This window comes from Coregonus clupeaformis, chromosome 1, assembly GCF_020615455.1.
Source record: "Coregonus clupeaformis isolate EN_2021a chromosome 1, ASM2061545v1, whole genome shotgun sequence".
In the NCBI taxonomy this organism is placed as follows: Eukaryota; Metazoa; Chordata; class Actinopteri; order Salmoniformes; family Salmonidae; genus Coregonus; species Coregonus clupeaformis.
The window spans coordinates 93,539,588-93,560,802 of NC_059192.1; the positions used below are offsets into that span (position 1 = coordinate 93,539,588).

The 21,215-nt window shown below is 45.8% G+C and overlaps 1 protein-coding gene across 3 annotated transcripts in view; it reads left to right on the forward strand.

The window, feature by feature from the left end:
* The window catches only part of LOC121579785 (protein FAM227B-like), a 62,386-nt gene extending 41,395 nt beyond the window's left edge, over nucleotides 1–20,991 (forward strand). For 2 of the 3 annotated variants that reach the window (XM_041894685.2, XM_041894693.2), the window contains 6 exons: nucleotides 15,185–15,306; nucleotides 17,088–17,245; nucleotides 19,819–19,896; nucleotides 20,076–20,150; nucleotides 20,264–20,333; nucleotides 20,484–20,991. In XM_041894685.2, the coding sequence (XP_041750619.2) occupies nucleotides 15,185–15,306; nucleotides 17,088–17,245; nucleotides 19,819–19,896; nucleotides 20,076–20,150; nucleotides 20,264–20,333; nucleotides 20,484–20,606 (626 nt within the window). In that variant the 3' untranslated portion in view covers nucleotides 20,607–20,991. The remainder of the gene's footprint in view (nucleotides 1–15,184; nucleotides 15,307–17,087; nucleotides 17,246–19,818; nucleotides 19,897–20,075; nucleotides 20,151–20,263; nucleotides 20,334–20,483) is intronic. The other variant, XM_045223506.1, reaches the window with a different exon arrangement.
* The last annotated feature ends 224 nt before the right edge of the window (nucleotides 20,992–21,215 follow it).

Genomic DNA, 21,215 nt, shown 5'->3' on the forward strand with positions numbered 1-21,215 from the left:
AAATAGCTGATTTTCTCCTGGTCTGCTCCTGGAATGCCATTATTACTTTAGCATGCTCTCTCAACGACCAGTGCAGCGTCTCTCTCCCCCTTTCCCACCAAATGCCCCCTCACTTAAACGCTTTAGCATTGTTTCAAATGTCAACTCATGTCTAAGTGTGTTTGTTAGAAAACCTTACCTTCAATTAAAGAGCGGGATGAGATTATTACACAAAATTATAAACATCCAAAGCCCAACGTTTCCCCTGTTATTGTACATGTCACAATCATTCACTGGGTGTCTTTAGTAGCTTTGAGACATCTTTAGAGAGTAAGGGATTCGTCCACCCCCAGACCTGAAGATCAAAGCCCTCGCTAAACTCACACACTGGCAGCCTTCTATTGGGGCAGACAGAACCAGAAGGCATTACCTCTCTCAGGTACTCATCTCCCTCTGGGGTCAAGCACTCTTTCACTTTCCATGTTTGTTATTAAAGCCCACATACCTGGCCTCTCCTAGGACTGGACAGTTCACTTTTATATGGTCCCTAATGATGAGGGCTCTCGTGGGGAGAGGGAGAATGCTGAGGAGTTTCTGCCTCCCTCTCATCTGCTGAACTCAACTAGTGGTCATAAACATCTCATCGATTAGGTGTCAGTCAGGACCCAGCCTGTGGTTGTGGTGTGTGTGTGTGTGTTTGAGAGAGAGTGTGGGTGTCTGTGTGTGTGGGTGTCTGTGTGGGTGTCTGTGTGTGTGTGTGTGTGTGTGTGTGTGTGTGTGTGTGTGTGTGTGTGTATGTATGTGTGCGTGCGTGTGTAGGGATCCTTCATGTGTCCTCTCCATCACCTCAGATAGCGTTCACACGCTAAGGGTGTGATATTTCAATGTTTTCTGCTCTAGTGATCTTTTATGGCCAAGGTTTTTAATATTTATGTGGCATTGAAACAGTGTTGTTATTTTTTGCAATAAATAGTTATCCACATGTTAACAAAGCGCATCACAAGATGCATTGACAGTTGACAATGTAAATCCTCAGCTCTTTAAAGCCAATAATGATGTAGGCTACTGTAAACACACAGCACCATATATCACCATTGTGTATACAACCTAGCTTATTTAATATAGTTTAAAATAAACTAACTATTTGTAATTATGTAAGCGTTGTCATTCCAGCCTGATCACTATAAATAGATTTTGGAAGTTTGAAAAGGTCCTGAGAACATTGATATTTGCCTTCCTCTGTTTAGACACCTGCGCCTTCCTCGGTGCGCACCATTAAAAAAAAAAGGATTGGCCAGCACTGGGCTCCAACTCGTGATGCTCGGAGCTGGAGCGCCTTACTTAGACCACTGTGCCACCGCAGTTCACAATGCTCTAGGAAGCCATGAGAATACTTGATGATACTTGATGGTAATAGCACGTAATTTTTAATGGTTTTAAGCCTTCCCCAAGCCCTAATCTTAACCACTCGGAATTCATGCCTAAACTGTTAACCTTTAAGTTGTTTGTGTTTTAAGAATGAATGCGTCAAAAATAGACGTTCATCCATAATACATCTAATTTTGTTGATTTTGTTGAGATCTTGTTGTGTCATTCATCTTAAAACTACAGTGTAGCTATTGCTCTAGGCTTACAGTTCATTGGGAAAGTATTCAGACCCCTTGACTTTTTCCACATTTTGTTACGTTACAGCCTTATTCTAAAATGGATTAAATTGTTTTATTTTCCCCTCATCAATCTACACACAATACCCCATAATGACAAAGCAAAAACAGGTTTTTAGAAATGTGTATAAAAAAGAACAAATGGAAATATCACATTTACATAAATATTCAGTCCCTTTACTCAATACTTTGTTGAAGCACCTTTGGCAGCGATTACAGCTTCGAGTCTTCTTGGGTATGACACTACAAGCATGGTACACCTGTATTTGGGGAGTTTCTCCCGTTCTTCTCTGTAGATCCTCTCAAGCTCTGTCAGGTTTGATGGGGAGTGTTGCTGCACAGCTATTTTCAGGTCTCTCCAGAGATGTTCGATCGTGTTCAAGTCCGGGCTCTGGCTGGGCCACTCAAGGTCATTCAGAGACTTGTCCTGAAGCCACTCCTGCATTGTCTTGGCTGTGTGCTTAGGGTCGTTGTCCTGTTGGAAGGTGAACCTTCGCCCCAGTTTGAGGTCCTGAGTGCTCTGGAGCAGGTTTTCATCAAGGATCTCTCTGTACTTTGCTCCGTTCATCTTTCCCTCGATCCTGACTAGTCTCCCAGTCCCTGCCGCTGAAAAACATCCCCACAGCATGATGCTGCCACCACCATGCTTCACCGTAGGGATGGTGCTAGGTTTCCTCCAGACGTGACGCTTGGCATTCAGGCCAAAGAGTTCAATCTTGGTTTCATCAGACCAGAGAATCTTCTTTCTCATAGTCTGAGAGTCCTTTAGGTGCCTTTTGGCAAACTCCAAGCGGGCTGTCATGTGCCTGAGGAGTGTCTTCTGTCTGGCCACTCTACCATCAAGGCCTGTTTGGTGGAGTGCTGCAGATATGGTTTTTCTCCTGGAAGGTTCTCCCATCTCTACAGAGGAACTCTGGAGCTCTGTCAGAGTGACCATCGGGTTCTTGGTCACCTCCCTGACCAAGGCCCTTCTCCCCCAATTGCTCAGTTTGGCCTGGCGGCCAGCTCTAGGAAGAGTCTTGGTGGTTCCAAACTTCTTCCATTTAAGAATGATGGAGGCCACTGTGTTCTTGGGGAACTTCAATGCTGCAGACATTTTTTGGTAGCCTTCCCCAGATCTGTGCCTCGACACAATTCTGTCTCGGAGCTCTATGGACAATTCCTTCGACCTCATGGCTTGGTTTTTGCTCTGACATGCACTGTCAACTGTGGGACCTTATATAGACAGGTGTGTGTCTTTCCAAATCATGTCCAATCAATTGAATTTACCACAGGTGGACTCCAATCAAGTTTATTTTATAAATGTGCAAACATTTCTAGAAAACTGTTTTCACTTTGTCATTATGGGATATTGTGTGTAGGTTGATGAGGAAAACAATTAATTTAATCCATTTTAGAATAAGGCTGTAACGTAACAAACTGTGGAAAAAGGGAAAGGGTCTGAATACTTTGAAAAACGGCAACATTTGATTATTAGTCTACTTCAAATAGGTGCTGGTTCTTGATATTAGTGCATCTATTAGGCTATTTCAGTGGTTTTAATAGAGACCCAGATCGCAGGTTAAGACCAAGTTTTTACCCAGAGGTTAAACCAGAGACCATGCTGCAGGTTAAGGACAGGGTCTTTACCCAGAGGTTATACCAGAGACCATACTGGAGGTTAAGGACAGGGTCTTTTCCTAGAGGTTGTACCAGAGACCATACTGGAGGTTAAGGACAGGGTCTTTACCTAGAGGTTATACCAGAGACCATACTGGAGGTTAAGGACAGGGTCTTTTCCTAGAGGTTATACCAGAGACCATACTGGAGGTTAAGGACAGGGTCTTTTCCTAGAGGTTATACCAGAGACCATACTGGAGGTTAAGGACAGGGTCTTTACCTAGAGGTTGTACCAGAGACCATACTGGAGGTTAAGGACAGGGTCTTTACCTAGAGGTTGTACCAGAGACCATACTGGAGGTTAAGGACAGGGTCTTTACCTAGAGGTTGTACCAGAGACCAAACTGGAGGTTAAGGACAGGGTCTTTACCTAGAGGTTGTACCAGAGACCATACTGGAGGTTAAGGACAGGGTCTTTACCTAGAGGTTGTACCAGAGACCATACTGGAGGTTAAGGACAGAGTCTTTACCTAGAGGTTGTACCAGAGACCATACTGGAGGTTAAGGACAGGGTCTTTACCTAGAGGTTGTACCAGAGACCATACTGGAGGTTAAGGACAGGGTCTTTACCTAGAGGTTGTACCAGAGACCATACTGGAGGTTAAGGACAGAGTCTTTACCTAGAGGTTATACCAGAGACCATACTGGAGGTTAAGGACAGGGTCTTTTCCTAGAGGTTATACCAGAGACCATACTGGAGGTTAAGGACAGAGTCTTTACCTAGAGGTTGTACCAGAGACCATACTGGAGGTTAAGGACAGGGTCTTTACCTAGAGGTTATACCAGAGACCAAACTGGAGGTTAAGGACAGGGTCTTTTCCTAGAGGTTATACCAGAGACCATACTGGAGGTTAAGGACAGAGTCTTTACCTAGAGGTTGTACCAGAGACCATACTGGAGGTTAAGGACAGGGTCTTTACCTAGAGGTTATACCAGAGACCATACTGGAGGTTAAGGACAGGGTCTTTACCTAGAGGTTATACCAGAGACCATACTGGAGGTTAAGGACAGGGTCTTTACCTAGAGGTTGTACCAGAGACCATACTGGAGGTTAAGGACAGGGTCTTTACCTAGAGGTTGTACCAGAGACCAAACTGGAGGTTAAGGACAGGGTCTTTACCTAGAGGTTGTACCAGAGACCATACTGGAGGTTAAGGACAGAGTCTTTACCTAGAGGTTGTACCAGAGACCATACTGGAGGTTAAGGACAGAGTCTTTACCTAGAGGTTGTACCAGAGACCATACTGGAGGTTAAGGACAGGGTCTTTACCTAGAGGTTGTACCAGAGACCATACTGGAGGTTAAGGACAGGGTCTTTACCTAGAGGTTGTACCAGAGACCATACTGGAGGTTAAGGACAGAGTCTTTACCTAGAGGTTATACCAGAGACCAAACTGGAGGTTAAGGACAGAGTCTTTACCTAGAGGTTATACCAGAGACCATACTGGAGGTTAAGGACAGAGTCTTTACCTAGAGGTTATACCAGAGACCATGCTGCAGGTTAAGGACAGGGTCTTTTCCTAGAGGTTGTACCAGAGACCATACTGGAGGTTAAGGACAGGGTCTTTACCTAGAGGTTATACCAGAGACCATGCTGCAGGTTAAGGACAGGGTCTTTTCCTAGAGGTTGTACCAGAGACCATACTGGAGGTTAAGGACAGAGTCTTTACCTAGAGGTTATACCAGAGACCATGCTGCAGGTTAAGGACAGGGTCTTTTCCTAGAGGTTGTACCAGAGACCATGCTGCAGGTTAAGGACAGGGTCTTTTCCTAGAGGTTGTACCAGAGACCATGCTGCAGGTTAAGGACAGGGTCTTTACCCTCACAGTCATGACACAGCCCATTTTCTCTGCAGGTGGTTTAAGTGTGTACATGTAGTGTGGGTACAGGTAGTGTGGGTACAGGTAGTGTGGGTACAGGTAGTGTGGGTACAGGTAGTGTGGGTGCACAGTCCTATATGACAGTGTGTACAGGTACGGTAGTGTGTTGCAGTGTTTAAACAGTAGCCTTCTGTAGAGGATAAAATACAGCACAGTTCTGTTTCTGTTCTGTCTCTGCTCAGTTCTGTCTCTGCGCTGTCTCTGCTCAGCTCTGTCTCTGCTCTGTCTCTGTCTCTGCTCAGCTGTGTCTCTGCTCAGCTCTGTCTCTGCTCAGCTCTGTCTCTGCTCTGTCTCTGTCTCTGCTCAGCTGTGTCTCTGCTCAGCTCTGTCTCTGCTCAGCTCTGTCTCTGCTCTGTCTCTGTCTCTGCTCAGCTATGTCTCTGCTCAGCTCTGTCTCTGCTCTGTCTCTGTCTCTGCTCAGCTATGTCTCTGCTCAGCTCTGTCTCTGCTCAGCTCTGTCTCTGCTCAGCTCTGTCTCTGTTCAGCTCTGTCTCTGCTCAGCTCTGTCTCTGCTCAGCTCTGTCTCAGCTCTGTCTCTGCTCAGCTCTGTCTCAGCTCTGTCTCTGCTCGGCTCTGTCTCTGCTCAGCTCTGTCTCTGCTCAGCTCTGTCTCTGCTCAGCTCTGTCTCTGCTCAGATCTGTCTCTGCTCTGTCTCTGCTCAGCTCTGTCTCTGCTCAGCTCAGCTCTGTCTCTGCTCAACTCTGTCTCTGCTCAGCTATGTCTCTGCTCTGTCTCTGCTCAGCTCTGTCTCTGCTCAGCTCTGTTTCTGCTCAACTCTGTCTCTGCTCAGCTCTGTCTCTGCTCTGTCGCTGTCTCTGCTCAGCTATGTCTCTGCTCAGCTATGTCTCTGCTCAGCTCTGTCTCTGCTCAGCTCTGTCTCTGCTCAGCTCTGTCTCTGCTCAGCTCTGTCTCTTTTCTGATCTGTCTCTGCTCTGTCTCTGCTCTGCTCAGCTCTGTTTTGTCTCTGTTCAGTTCTGCTCTGCTCAGCTCTGTTCTGTCTCTGCTCAGCTCTGTTCGGTCTCTGCTCTGCTCTATTCGGCCTCTGCTCAGCTCAGCTCTGTTCGGTCTCTGCTCTGCTCAGCTCTGTTCAGCTCAGCTGGCCTTTACAGCAGAACAGCACAGGAAGTAGACTGGCCGCAGGCACGACAGACCTGCGTGAGTACACCTCTTTAACTTCTCTACCTCTCTCTCTTTCTTTCTCTTACTCCGTCTCTCTCCCTCCTCCTTCTCCTCCTCTCTCTCTCTCTCTCTCTCTCTCCCTCAGTTATAGTATATAGGTTATTGAGTAGAGTGTGGTAGCTGCCAGAGGTATGTGCTGCGTCCAACCCAGAGGTCAGTCTTTAAAACCTCACCTTTCCTGCTAATTGACTGGGCTCATTGTTAAAGCTGCCACGGCCAATAGATCCTGAGAGGGCTGAGGTGATTGGGATGGGACACGTTTGCAGAAACATGCTAACACGCACCAGAAACACACTAACAGAGCTCTGGAGAGCTCTGGAGGGCCAAACCTCAAACCTTAAAGCCAACTCCAGATACAGCCTGTTGTCAGGGGTAGCCTTCTGACTCAGAGCTGAAGACTGCTCTTCTGAACCACGTACAGTACTTACGTCCCAAATGGCACCCTATTCCGTATGTATTTCACTACTTTTGACCAGGGCCCATAGGGCTCTGGTCAAAAGGAGTGCACTTTATAGGGAATTGGGTACAACTTGGGAGAAACAGCCATAGTGAGTTAGACCAGAAGTATTTCCTTACCACAATTTCCTGAAGACATGAAGTTACATTTACAGGACAGGTTATGAATTTTATTCTCTGAATCCATTGGAAGTCCTAAGCACAGAAACTATCCAGAGCTGCAGTATCCGTGTGAGTGTTGTTGTTACGTGCGTCCGGTCTCTCTAGCTGTATCTTTACATATAATGTAGGAGCAGGGTTTATGGACTGTGGCTGATGGGGTGTCTGCAGGTCAGGGTTATGGTTTGGGGACAAATCACTGGTTACTGTCTAATCATAGGCCCCAAGGTCCAGCAGCCTGTGCCCCAAATGGCACCCTATTCCCTATATAGTGCATTGGTTTGTCCCTATATTGGCCCTGGTCAAAAGTAGTGCGCTATAGGGAATAGGGTGCTATTTGGGGCGTAGCCATACATCAAACACAGACTGGACCTCAGTCCAACCAACATGTTGGTTAATCAGCAGGTTAGTTACAGTGGAGGCAGGTGAGGGCGGCTCGTAGTATTGACTGGAATAGACCGAATGGAGCAGAATCAAACATATGGAAACCACATATTGATGTGTTTGATACCGTTCCATTCATTCCGGTCCAGCCACTACTATGAACCTGTCCTCCGGCTTAGAGTGCCGCCAGCCACAACTGGTTAGTTGTAATGCCTCTATAGTCTCTTGTGTGAGATTGGGTTCTGGGTGCAGAGATTAGAATGCCTCATTGGCAGGATCAGAACAGGATTTCCCTGTTGGTTTTGTCCGTTGGTGTGTCCAGTGAACCACTTCTCCTGCTGACACAGTGCTAGATCCACTAGTTAGAGGAGTTCCACTATTAGGGTACTTTGTGATATCTTCCTCCACACAAGCAGGTACACACACGCACACGCACACGCACACGCACGCGCGCGCGCGCGCACGCACGCACGCACGCACGCACGCACGCACGCACGCACGCACGCACGCACGCACGCACGCACGCACACACACACACACACACACACACACACACACACACACACACACACACACACACACACACACACACACACACACACACACACACACACACACACACACACAGCGCACCACTCTTTAAAAGCATTTCTGGGAGGAGGCGTCTCTGTGTGTGTGTGTGCGTGTGCGTGTGTGTGTCTGTGTCTGTGTGTGTGTTCCTGCTTCGCCCTGTCTTGTAGTGAAATGAGAAGGTTTACTCTGTGTGTGGATGGATGATATTTAAGGTCAGTTATTCTTAGCCCAGGTTTAGACTGTTTGGGTTTAGCTCTTGCTTTCTAAATTCCACTGTAAGTGGGGAGCTCTAGGGATGGAGCTGACAACATTCGCCATGCACTATAAATAACACACACACACACACACACACACAAACAAACACACACAAACACACACACGTAGCATGTGTAACTAGCAGACAGGTTGGCGTGTCTCCAACAGCACTGGATCAGATATCAGATATCAGAGATCAAACACCATCTTACAGTGAAGAATACAAAGAAAATGTGTTGTCGCAGAATCAAAATGGCTTTTACTCATATCCTGTAACTGAAGGAAGATGAAGACGATGATTGAAGATGTAACATGACTCACCATGAAACAGCAGTATCCTGTGAAGAGGAATAGAACAGTCTGATCTGGAACAGCAGCCAAGGACAGGACACAGAAAACACACACCCTCTCACACACACTCCATGGCACGCACTCCGACTGTACTGCTGTAAACAAGCTCTCTGAAGCGTCTCTTCCTGGGTCCTAACACACAGTTTCACAGCAGCAATAAAAGGTGACCGAGAGTCACAGGCTAGGTCATCACAGCTCTGATGGTTACAGCTCAGCTCAGGGTGGAGGTGTCAGCTCAGCTCAGCTCAGGGTGGAGGTGTCAGCTCAGCTCAGGTCAGGGTGGAGGTGTCAGCTCAGGTCAGGGTGGAGGTGTCAGGTCAGGGTGGAGGTGTCAGCTCAGCTCAGGGTGGAGGTGTCAGCTCAGCTCAGGGTGGCGGTGTCAGCTCAGCTCAGGGTGGAGGTGTCAGCTCAGGTCAGGGTGGAGGTGTCAGCTCAGGTCAGGGTGGAGGTGTCAGCTCAGCTCAGCTCAGGGTGGAGGTGTCAGCTCTGGTCAGGGTGGAGGTGTCAGCTCAGGTCAGGGTGGAGGTGTCAGCTCAGGTCAGGTCAGGGTGGAGGTGTCAGCTCAGGTCAGGTCAGGGTGGAGGTGTCAGCTCAGGTCAGGTCAGGGTGGAGGTGTCAGCTCAGGTCAGGGTGGAGGTGTCAGCTCAGGTCAGGGTGGAGGTGTCAGCTCACTGTAATGTCTGCACTTGTTGTATTCGGCGCATGTGACCAATAAAATTTGATTTGATTTGATTGATTTGAAGTGTCAGGTCAGGGTGGAGGAGTCAGCTCAGGTCAGGGTGGAGGTGTCAGCTCTGGTCAGGGTGGAGGTGTCAGCTCATCTCAGGGTGGAGGTGTCAGCTCAGGTCAGGGTGGAGGTGTCAGCTCAGCTCAGGGTGGAGGTGTCAGCTCAGGTCAGAGTGGAGGTGTCAGAGTGACCCTACAGATAGTCTCAGATAGCTCCAGCTCAGATAGTCTCAGGGTAAGGGTTACTGAAGTGTGAAAGAGATCGTACAGATAGATAAGAGAAGGAAATGAGAGAGAGAGAGAGAGAGCGAGAGAGAGAGAGAGAGAGAGAGAGAGAGAGAGAGAGAGAGAGAGAGAGAGAGCCCCAGGACAACAACAACAACACAATTAGACCCAATCAAATCATGAGAAACCAAAAAGATAATTACTTGACACATTGGAAAGAATTAACAAAAAAACAGAGCAAACTAGAATGCTATTTGGCCCTAAACAGAGAGTACACAGTGGCACAATACCTGACCACTGTGACTGACCCAAAGTTAAGGAAAGCTTTGACTATGTATAGACTCAGTGAGCATAGCCTTGCTATTGAGAAAGGCCGCCGTAGGCAGACCTGGCTCTCAAGAGAAGACAGGCTATGTGCACACTGCCCACAAAATGAGGTGGAAACTGAGCTGCACTTCCTAACCTCCTGCCAAATGTATGACCATATTAGAGACACATATTTCCCTCAGATTACAGAGATCCACAAATAATTTGAAAACAAACCCAATTTTGATAAACTTCCTTATCTACTGGGTGAAAAACCACAGTGTGCCATCACAGCAGCATGATTTGTGACCTGTTGCCACAAGAAAAGGGCAACCAGTGAAGAACAAGCACAATTGTAAATACAACCCATATTTATGTTTATTTATTTTCCCATTTGTACTTTAACTATTTGCACATTGTTACAACACTGTATATAGACATAATATGACATTTGAAATGTCTTTATTCTTTTGGAACTGCTGAGTGTAATGTTTACTGTTAATATTTATTGTTTATTTCACTTTTGTTTACTATCTACTTCACTTGCTTTGGCAATGTTAACATACGTTTCCCATGCCAATAAAGCCCTTAGATTGAATTGAATTGAATTGAATTGAATTGAGAGAGACAGGGCTGCCTGGTCCTATTGGTCACTTCTCAGACCTGTCCACCCTCTTTACAGTCACTCTGGATATCACCCCAGGCTTAGACCAGGATATGTTACAACATGACTTCACCCCCAGGCTTAGACCAGGCTACATTACAACATGACTTCACCCCAGGCTTAGACCAGGCTACGTTACAACATGACTTCACCCCAGGCTTAGACCAGGCTACATTACAACATGACTTCACCCCAGGCTTAGACCAGGCTACATTACAACATGACTTCACCCCCAGGCTTAGACCAGGCTACATTACAACATGACTTCACCCCAGGCTTAGACCAGGCTACGTTACAACATGACTTCACCCCAGGCTTAGACCAGGCTACGTTACAACATGACTTCACCCCAGGCTTAGACCAGGCTACGTTACAACATGACTTCACCCCCAGGCTTAGACCAGGCTACATTACAACATGACTTCACCCCCAGGCTTAGACCAGGCTACGTTACAACATGACTTCACCCCAGGCTTAGACCAGGCTACGTTACAACATGACTTCACCCCAGGCTTAGACCAGGCTACGTTACAACATGACTTCACCCCCAGGCTTAGACCAGGCTACATTACAACATGACTTCACCCCAGGCTTAGACCAGGCTACGTTACAACATGACTTCACCCCCAGGCTTAGACCAGGCTACGTTACAACATGACTTCACCCCCAGGCTTAGACCAGGCTACGTTACAACATGACTTCACCCCAGGCTTAGACCAGGCTATGTTACAACATGACTTCACCCCAGGCTTAGAACAGGCTACGTTACAACATGACTTCACCCCAGGCTTAGACCAGGCTATGTTACAACATGACTTTGATGTTGCTGATGATGATGTCTGATGTCTGTCTGTCTGTCCGCCTGTCTGTCTGTCCGTCTGTCTGTCTTTTTGTTTATATGAACACTGAGCTGGTTGTTTCTTCTTAACTCACTGACTGTCCCTGGCTAGAAAATATATGTGGTCCATGCTTTGCTTACATTTACATTTACGTCATTTAGCAGACGCTCTTATCCAGAGCGACTTACAGTTAGTGAATACATATTATTATTCATACTGGCCCCCCAATGGGAATCGAACCCACAACCCTGGCGTTGCAAATATATCATTGGGTTTCAGTAACTTCATAATGAAACATTATGGGGCCACGTGTCATGTTCCTCCTCTGTGGTGTGTTTACCTTATGATGGCTTATCTTCCAAAGACTGTCTGAAAAGGAGACTGTTGTCATAAAATAATGACAGTCCACTTTCTCAAAATACAGAACACAGCATTAACTGTTAATATCCCCAAAGGCCTTATCTACATCTCTTCTCTCTCTTGACTAAACATGTGTGCACTCACTGTACTGCAAGTCGCTTTAGATAAAAGTGTCTGCTAAGTGGCGTATAACCTATTATACACTATGTGTCTTGTTAGGGAGTTGTGTAGTGTTGTAATGGGTCTAGTTAGTTGCTGGTGCAGAATGTGAACAGGTGTTGTGTCTCTCTTTGTGGCTGTGTCTCAAATGAAACACTACTCCCTGTATAATGCACTACTTTTGATCAGGGCCCATAAGGCTATGGTCAAAAGTAGTGCACCACATATGGAATAGTATTTAGGACGCAGCCTGTGTCTGGGGAAAACTCTAATCCACATGAATACAGCAACAGCTGCTGGGGATCAGGTCTGCTCTCTGGGGCTGGAAGAGCACTGCCTTGCCTTGCTTAGACAAACACACTCTAGAGAGAGAGAGAGAGAGAGACCAAACAGAAAGAGAGAGAGGGGGATATAGAGAGAGAGATAGAGAGAGGGATAGTGAGAGAGACAGACAGAGAGGGACAGAGGGAGAGAGAGAGAGAGAGAGAGAGAGAGAGAGAGCTGGCAGGCAGTGTTTTTAGGGGTTTAGGGGCACAAAGCTCTCCATCTGTGGCTCTGGTCACAATTTAACTGAACAAGCTCTGGAAACCCAAACAGCTGAGTTCCTGCCTGCCCACCTGTTAGAGTAGTTGTGTGTTTGTGTGTGCGTGTGTTTGTGTGTGCGTATGTTTGTGTGTGGGTATATGCTTGTGTCCATGTGTGTGTGTATGGTATAAAGTTTCCTCTAAAAAGGACACCCTGTGTGTTTGTTTGACCCTGGTGTAGTGAGTGTTGGGGTTAGAAGTGGCGTCAGGCGGATTTGAACAGGGCATGTCATACATCATCTGTCCAGTGCTAATCTCCTTCCCAGACACTTTCACCCAAAGCCTGGTGTACCTTCGTTAGCCAATACAGAGAGCCGGGAGAAATTCCCGCCGCGTAGACATTGGCTTAATCGGCTTAATCTACCAACCAATCATCTTCCACAACACCTTCCCCCTAACTCTATCCTGTACGCTAGCACACCACAAGCACAGAGCCACTCTTCGCAGTTGTGGGATTCGCTTAAATTAAATGATGATAAATACTTTACTCAGTAGGTCACTCCAATAGAATTCTATGGTCACTCCCAGTAAGGCCAATTTTGAGTGGTTGATATCCCAGGCTTATATGCGCTGTGCACAATAGCCTGGGGGTGAGGTTAGTCCAGTGCCAACCTGATTCATAGATTTAGGGCAACATTTTCTTAGTGCAAAAGCATTGTGCAAAGTGCAGAAAATACCGTAAACCTCATTATAATCTTGCAGTGTGATTTAATCTGAAAATGTTCTTCAACAATGGCCGTTATAAGGAGCGGATTATGTAAGGGATAATAACTGGGGGCTATGTATTCTATGGAAAAAATGAACAACTTGGCCATAAGTTAATACATTTGCAGCTAGAAATGTGTTCAAAATCCACTAACATTTACATTTTAGTCATTTAGCAGATGCTCTTATCCAGAGCGACTTTCAGTTAGTGAGTGCATAAATTTTTTCATACTGGCCCCCCGTAGGGAACGAACCCACAACCCTGGCGTTGCAAGCGCCATGCTCTACCAACTGAGCTACACGGGGCCTAACAGCTTACAGACGGTAGGCAATTAAGGTCACAGTTATGAAAACTTAGGACACTAAAGAGGCCTTTCTACTGACTCTGAAAAACACCAAAAGAAAGATGCCCAGGGTCCCTGCTCATCTGCGTGAACGTGCCTTAGGCATGCTGCAAGGAGGCATGAGGACTGCAGATGTGGCCAGGGCAATAAACTGCAATGTCCGTACTGTGAGACGCCTAAGACAGTGCTACAGGGAGACAGGACGGACAGCTGATCGTCCTCGCAGTGGCAGAACAAGTGTAACAACACCTGCACAGGATCGGTACATCCGAACATCACACCTGCGGGACAGGTACAGGATGGCAACAACAACTGCCCGAGTTACACCAGGAACGCACAATACCTCCATCAGTGCTCAGACTGTCCGCAATAGGCTGAGAGAGGCTGGACTGAGGGCTTGTAGGCCTGTTGTAAGGCAGGTTCTCACCAGACATCACCGGCAACAATGTCGCCTATAGGCACAAACCCACCGTCGCTGGACCAGACAGGACTGGCAAAAAGTGCTCTTCACTGACGAGTCACGGTTTTGTCTCAAAGGGTGATGGTTGGATTCGCGTTTATCGTCGAAGGAATGAGCGTTACACCGAGGCCTGTACTCTGGAGCGGGATCGATTTGGAGGTATAGGGTCCGTCATGGTCTGGGGCGGTGTGTCACAGCATCATCGGACTGAGCTTGTTGTCATTGCAGGCAATCTCAACGCTGTGCGTTACAGGGAAGACATCCTCCTCCCTCATGTGGTACCCTTCCTGCAGGCTCATCCTGACATGACCCTCCAGCATGACAATGCCACCAGCCATACTGCTCGTTCTGTGCGTGATGTCCTGCAAGACAGGAATGTCAGTGTTCTGCCATGGCAAGCGAAGAGCCCGGATCTCAATCCCATTGAGCACGTCTGGGACCTGTTGGATCGGAGGGTGAGGGCTTTGGCCATTCCCCCCAGAAATGTCCGGGAACTTGCAGGTGCCTTGGAGGAAGAGTGGGGTAACATCTCACAGCAAGAACTGGCAAATCTGGTGCAGTCCATGAGGAGGAGATGCACTGCAGTACTTAATGCAGCTTGTGACCACACCAGATACTGACTGTTACTTTTGATTTTGACCCCCCCTTTGTTCAGGGACACATTATTCCATTTCTGTTAGTCACATGTCTGTGGAACCTTTTCAGTTTATGTCTCAGTTGTTGAATCTTGTTACGTTCATACAAATATTTACACATGTTAAGTTTGCTGAAAATAAATGCAGTTGACAGTGAGTGGACGTTTCTTTTTTTGCTGAGTTTAGATAGCTACAGTAATTGCCTTGGTAACCAAACAAACAGACTTGCTAGTTTAGCTAACCAAACCATCAGTCCTAGCTCAACAATGCCAATAATGTTTTCAATTTGACTTTTGCTGTCAAAAGCAGTATATAACATATAAGAATTAACTATAGCCATTGAATTCTACCGTGCTGATATACCGTGCGTTATAGAATGCCCTTCAAGACAATCAAAAACAAATATTCAACAATGGCATGGTATAATTTAAAAAAACCGGAGCAATACATAAATAGTCTCCTCTTCATAACGCACATTGTTGAAGAAAAGTTTCATTAAATTCCGATGATAATGAGGTTTATGGTACATTTTCCACTTTGCAGTGCACCGTGCTTTTGCACCCATAGCCTATACATGACTCTGGTGTTAACCATACCCACACTATACACTAATCACTCACTGTGTGTGTGTGTGTCAGACCTGCAGATGGAGTTTGAAGAGATGGTGTCCAGCGCCAGGAGACTGAGTCTCAGCCCCACAGAGAAGCAGAAGAGAGGAAGCATCGCCAATGCTGACACCAGGATGGACCGCAAGAGAGAGGTAACACAGCAATATGGTACACTACGTTGATTCAGAGAGAATCAACACAATTACCCATTTCTACTGAGCCGGGTCAAGCCAAGCCAAGCTGGCCTGGTTATGCATCCACTGTAGTTGACGGAACCCTGCTGCAACGGTGGAAAGAACACATCAGAGCCAGAACAGTACAGTTTGGGTCAGCACGATAGTGTGAAAATGGTAAAGGTGTCAAAGTGTGTGTGTAATTATCATGTGTTGTGTATTAGCTGATATTGTGTGTTAAGTATTAGTTGATATGTGTTTAGTATTAGTTTATGTGCTGTGTGTTTAGTATTAATTGTAATGTGTTAGTTGTTATGTGTTTAGTATTAGCTGTAAGTATAGTATTAGTTGTAATGTGTTTAGTATTAGTTGTTATGCGTTTGTCACGACTCCTTGTTCAGGCAGGTTTCAGCGTTTGTCGTCACCGGCTTACTAGCTACTGCCGCTCCCATTCTCATCACTCCACTTGTCATGTCAATCACACACACCTGGTGCTCATCCCCTAATTACATTTAAGTCATTTAGCAGACGCTCTTATCCAGAGCGACTTACAGGTGCAATTAGGGTTAGATTTTTCACCTAGTCGGCTCGGGGATTAGAACCAGCGACCTTTCGATTACTGGCACAACGCTCTTAACCACTAAGCTACCTGCCGCCCCTAAAATGTAATTAGTCTGTGTATAAGTGTTCCCTCTGCCCCCTTGTCTTTGTGAGTGATTGTTCTATGTGGGAGGAGAGTAGCTCGGTTGAGATACTCTCTCATTTATTTTTCCAGGGTTGATTTTCCCCTGTGTCATTACATTTATTGTATTTTCTGAGACTGTGTTTGGTCAGGGAGGATTGTTTCCCCTGTACCTGTTTCGATTGCCGTTATAGGCGCATTGTATGTCTGGAAGGAATACATCTGCATCCGGTTATTTTACTCCTGCGCCTGACTCCGTCCATCATTCACCACAGCGTTCTATGTTTAGTATTAGTTGTAATGTGTTGTGTGTTTAGTATTAGTTGTAATGTGTTGTGTGTTTAGTATTAGTTGTAATGTGTTGTGTGTTTAGTATTAGTTGTAATGTGTTGTGTGTTTAGTATTAGTTGGAATGTGTTGTGTGTTTAGTATTAGTTGTAATGTGTTGTGTGTTTAGTATTAGTTGTAATGTGTTGTGTGTTTAGTATTAGTTGTAATGTGTTGTGTGTTTAGTATTAGTTGTAATGTGTTGTGTGTTTAGTATTAGTTGTAATGTGTTGTGTGTTTAGTATTAGTTGGCGGCAGGTAGCTTAGTGGTTAAGAGCGTTGTGCTAGTAACCGAAAGGTTGCTGGTTCTAATCCCCGAGCCGACTAGGTGAAAAATCTGTCGATGTGCCCTTGAGCAAGGCACTTAACCCTAATTGCTCCTGTAAGTCGTTCTGGATAAGAGCGTCTGCTAAATGACTAAAATGTAAATGTGTTTAGTATTAGTTGATATGTGTTGTGTGTTTGGTATTAGTTGTTCTGTGTGTTTAGTATTAGTTGTAATGTGTTGTGTGTTTAGTATTAGTTGTTGTGTGTTTAGTATTAGTTGTAAAGTGTTCTGTGTGTTTAGTATTAGTTGTTGCGTGTTTAGTATTAGTAGTAATGTGTTGTGTGTTTAGTATTAGTTGTAATGTGTTTTGTGTTTAGTATTAGTTGTTGTGTGTTTAGTATTAGTTGTAATGTGTTGTGTGTTTAGTATTAGTTGTAATGTGTTGTGTGTTTAGTATTAGTTGGAATGTGTTGTGTGTTCCAGTCCCACTACATCGGAGCAGGTCCAGAGTTCCAGCATGTCCGTTTCAAGCCCTGTGGTCAGAGTCCTCTGGTGTCTCGCTACCTGCACCTCCAAGACATCCCTACACCCGCTGGATCTGACACACGCAGGATCACACGCACTGAGATCACCAACCTGCCATATCCTTACACACACACACACGCACACACACTCACACAAACACACACAGACACAAACACACACACACACACACACACACATACATGCACACATACACACAGACGCACACACGCACACGCGCACACAGGCATAGACACACACGTTGTCTTGTACACAGCTGGCACACTGTATTCATGCTGAGAACAACATGTAAAAAACATACTCATAAACATGCTAATAAAACATGCATGGATTATGTGGGACTGTACTTTACTGGAGTTAATGGAACCTGGCACAGGAGAAGAGGGGAGGGCTGGGTACAGGGGCTATAGAGTTCAAAGTTAACTAATCTCATCTGCTTTTTCTGTCCATGTAAAACTCTGTGATAATCATAGTTTGAGAATGTATAGGACCTGATAGGCATTTTTTTTTGTATTTCACCCCCTTTTTCAAGTAATGCGTCCTCCGAAACATGACCCGCCTAACTGTGCTTCTTAACACCCGCCCGCTTAACCCAGAAGCCAATTTTATTTATTTTTATTTATTTCACTTTTATTTAACCAGGTAAGCCAGTTGAGAACAAGTTCTCATTTACAACTGCGACCTGGCAATGTGTCGGAGGAAACACCGTTCAACTGACGACTGAGGTCAGCCTGCAGGCGCCCGGCCAGCCACAAGAGCACGATGAGCCAAGTAAAGCCCCCCCCGACCAAACCCTCTACTAACCCGGACGACGCTGGGACAATTGTGCGCCGCCCTATGGTCCTCCCGATCACAGCCGGTTGTGATACAGGCCGGGATCGAACCATGGTCTGTAGTGACGCCTCTAGCACTGCGATGCAGTGCCTTAGACCGCTGCGCAACTCGGGAGGCACAGGACCTGATAGGCTTTAATGAAATTTAACATACAGTGAGGGAAAAAAGTATTTGACCCCCTGCTGATTTTGTACGTTTAACCACTGACAAAGACATGATCAGTCTATAATGTTAATGGTAGGTTTATTTGAACAGTGAGAGACAGAATAACAACAACAAAATCCAGAAAAATGCATGTCAAAAATGTTATAAATTGATTTGCATTTTAATGAGGGAAATAAGTATTTGACCCCTCTGCAAAACATGACTTAGTACTTGGTGGCAAAACCCTTGTTGGCAATCACAGAGGTCAGATGTTTCTTGTAGTTGGCCACCAGGTTTGCACACATCTCAGGAGGGATTTTGTCCCACCTCTTTGCAGATCTTCTCCAAGTCATTAAGGTTTCGAGCCTGACGTTTGGCAACTCAAACCTTCAGCTCCCTCCACAGATTTTCTAAGGGATTAAGGTCTGGAGACTGGCTAGGCCACTCCAGGACCTTAATGTGCTTCTTCTTGAGCCACTCCTTTGTTGCCTTGGCCGTGTATTTTGGGTCATTGTCATGCTTGAATACCCATCCACGACCCATTTTCAATGCCCTGGCTGAGGGAAGGAGGTTCTCACCCAAGATTTGACGGTACATGGCCCCGTCCATCGTCCCTTTGATGCGGTGAAGTTGTCTTGTCCCCTTAGCAGAAAAACACCCCCAAAGCATAATGTTTCCACCTCCATATTTGATGGTGGGGATGGTGTTCTTGGGGTCATAGGCAGCATTCCTCCTCCTCCAAACACGGCGAGTTGAGTTGATGCCAAAGAGCTCGATTTTGGTCTCATCTGACCACAACACTTTCACCCAGTTCTCCTCTGAATCATTCAGATGTTCATTGGCAAACTTCAGACGGGCCTGTATATGTGTTTTCTTGAGCAGGGGGACCTTGCGGGTGCTGCAGGATTTCAGTCCTTCATGGCGTAGTGTGTTACCAATTGTTTTCTTGGTGACTATGGTCCCAGCTGCCTTGAGATCATTGACAAGATCCTCCCGTGTAGTTCTGGGCTGATTCCTCACCGTTCTCATGATCATTGCAACTCCACGAGGTGAGATCTTGCATGGAGCCCCAGGCCGAGGGAGATTGACAGTTCTTTTGTGTTTCTTCCATTTGCGAATAATCGCACCAACTGTTGTCACCTTCTCACCAAGCTGCTTGGCGATGGTCTTGTAGCCCATTCCAGCCTTGTGTAGGTCTACAATCTTGTCCCTGACATCCTTGGAGAGCTCTTTGGTCTTGGCCATGGTGGAGAGTTTGGAATCTGATTGATTGATTGCTTCTGTGGACAGGTGTCTTTTATGCAGGTAACAAGCTGAGATTAGGAGCACTCCCTTTAAGAGTGTGCTCCTAATCTCAGCTCGTTACCTGTATAAAAGACAACTGGGAGCCAGAAATCTTTCTGATTGAGAGGGGGTCAAATACTTATTTCCCTCATTAAAATGCAAATCAATTTATAACATTTTTGACATGCGTTTTTCTGGATTTTTTTGTTGTTATTCTGCCTCTCACTGTTCAAATAAACCTACCATTAAAATTATAGATTGATCATTTCTTTGTCAGTGGGCAAACGTACAAAATCAGCAGGGGATCAAATACTTTTTTCCCTCACTGTAACAGAAGTTAGATAGAGATACTGCAGTTTGTCATAAGAAGGTGACAGTAGTTGTATTCCTTGACTGTCTGTGGTGTAACTCCGTCCAAACCCACCTACCAAGAGGTGCTGACTGATGTGGAGGAGAGGAGTCACAAAAGGCAACAGGAATACAACACGTAAGACACACACACACACATACACATACGCACACACACACACACACACACACACACACACACACACGGGCACAGGAATACAACACATAGGCAAGAAAGAGATAGCATCACCAATAATATTACAGTATATAACATGTCTGACTGCTGTGCTCTACACTACTCCATCTCCATCCCTGTAGGTTCTGCCAGCAGACTAAACAGGAGATAGCTGACATCCACAGAGATCGACTCATCCACAACATGAAACTCAACAGGTAGGAAACGAACACATTGTCCTCACTGAGGTTTTAGTCACTTTGACAAATATTGATTTAGGACTGAACTGCCACTTTAACCTTTCCTGTGTTTTCTTTTCTTGTGTGTCCAGGATGAAGAAAGAGATTTTCAGCAACCGCATCGAGGTGAAGATCGCCAGCGAAGGAATCATGAATAAATGGGTAACTGAACTCTCCACTGTATAGTTACATAATATCTGTACTCTAACCAACTTTTGTCACATAAATTAAACTACAAGGGTTTGGAGAACACAAACAGTGCAGACTCTAGGTAATCCAGAACCGTTCGTCTCTGTGTGTGTGTGTGTTCAGAACCACCCCCCGTACCGCCAGTGTCTGCAGAAGGGAGAGGGGATAGAGATGGAGTCGGAGGAGGTGAAGAATGCAAACCAACCTTCTGTTTCTCCAGAGAACCGAAAGACAGCTGGACAATGACACTGCAGCTTTCAGCACAGTCTCTCTCTCTCTCTCTCTCTCTCTCTCTCTCTCTCTCTCTCTCTCTCTCTCTCTCTCTCTCTCTCTCTTTCTCGTTATGCCAATCAGATCTACAGAACATGATGTCAGTGCTTTGTGCCACATTAACATATATTTTACAGTTGTTTTCATTCTAATCCACCCAGATTATTTAAATGCAAACCTTCACACTTCACCATTTAAGTCGCACTGTGATTATTTCCCTTCAGTCTGTTCTCCCTTTCTCAGACGCTGACTTAAAACAGTGTGTGTGTGTGTGTGTCGGGCCAGAGCAGGGCCAGTGTGTTTTATGACTCATATGCTGCCTGAGTGAAGTCATAAAGGCTCTTCACAGAAACATATTACCTCTCAGAGACTCATACCACACCAGAGGAGAGGGTGTGTGCAAGAGTGCGTGTTTGTGTTTGTGTGTGTGTGTGTGTGTGTGTGTGTGTGTCAGAACTTTAAGGAAAGATCAAGAAAACAAATCTACAGTAAAATTAATGATACATACAGCAAAAAAAAAGCTGATGTTAGAGCTTGGGACTGTAAAGTTCTATCTGCAAAAAGATGATCCTGAGATAATTGGCT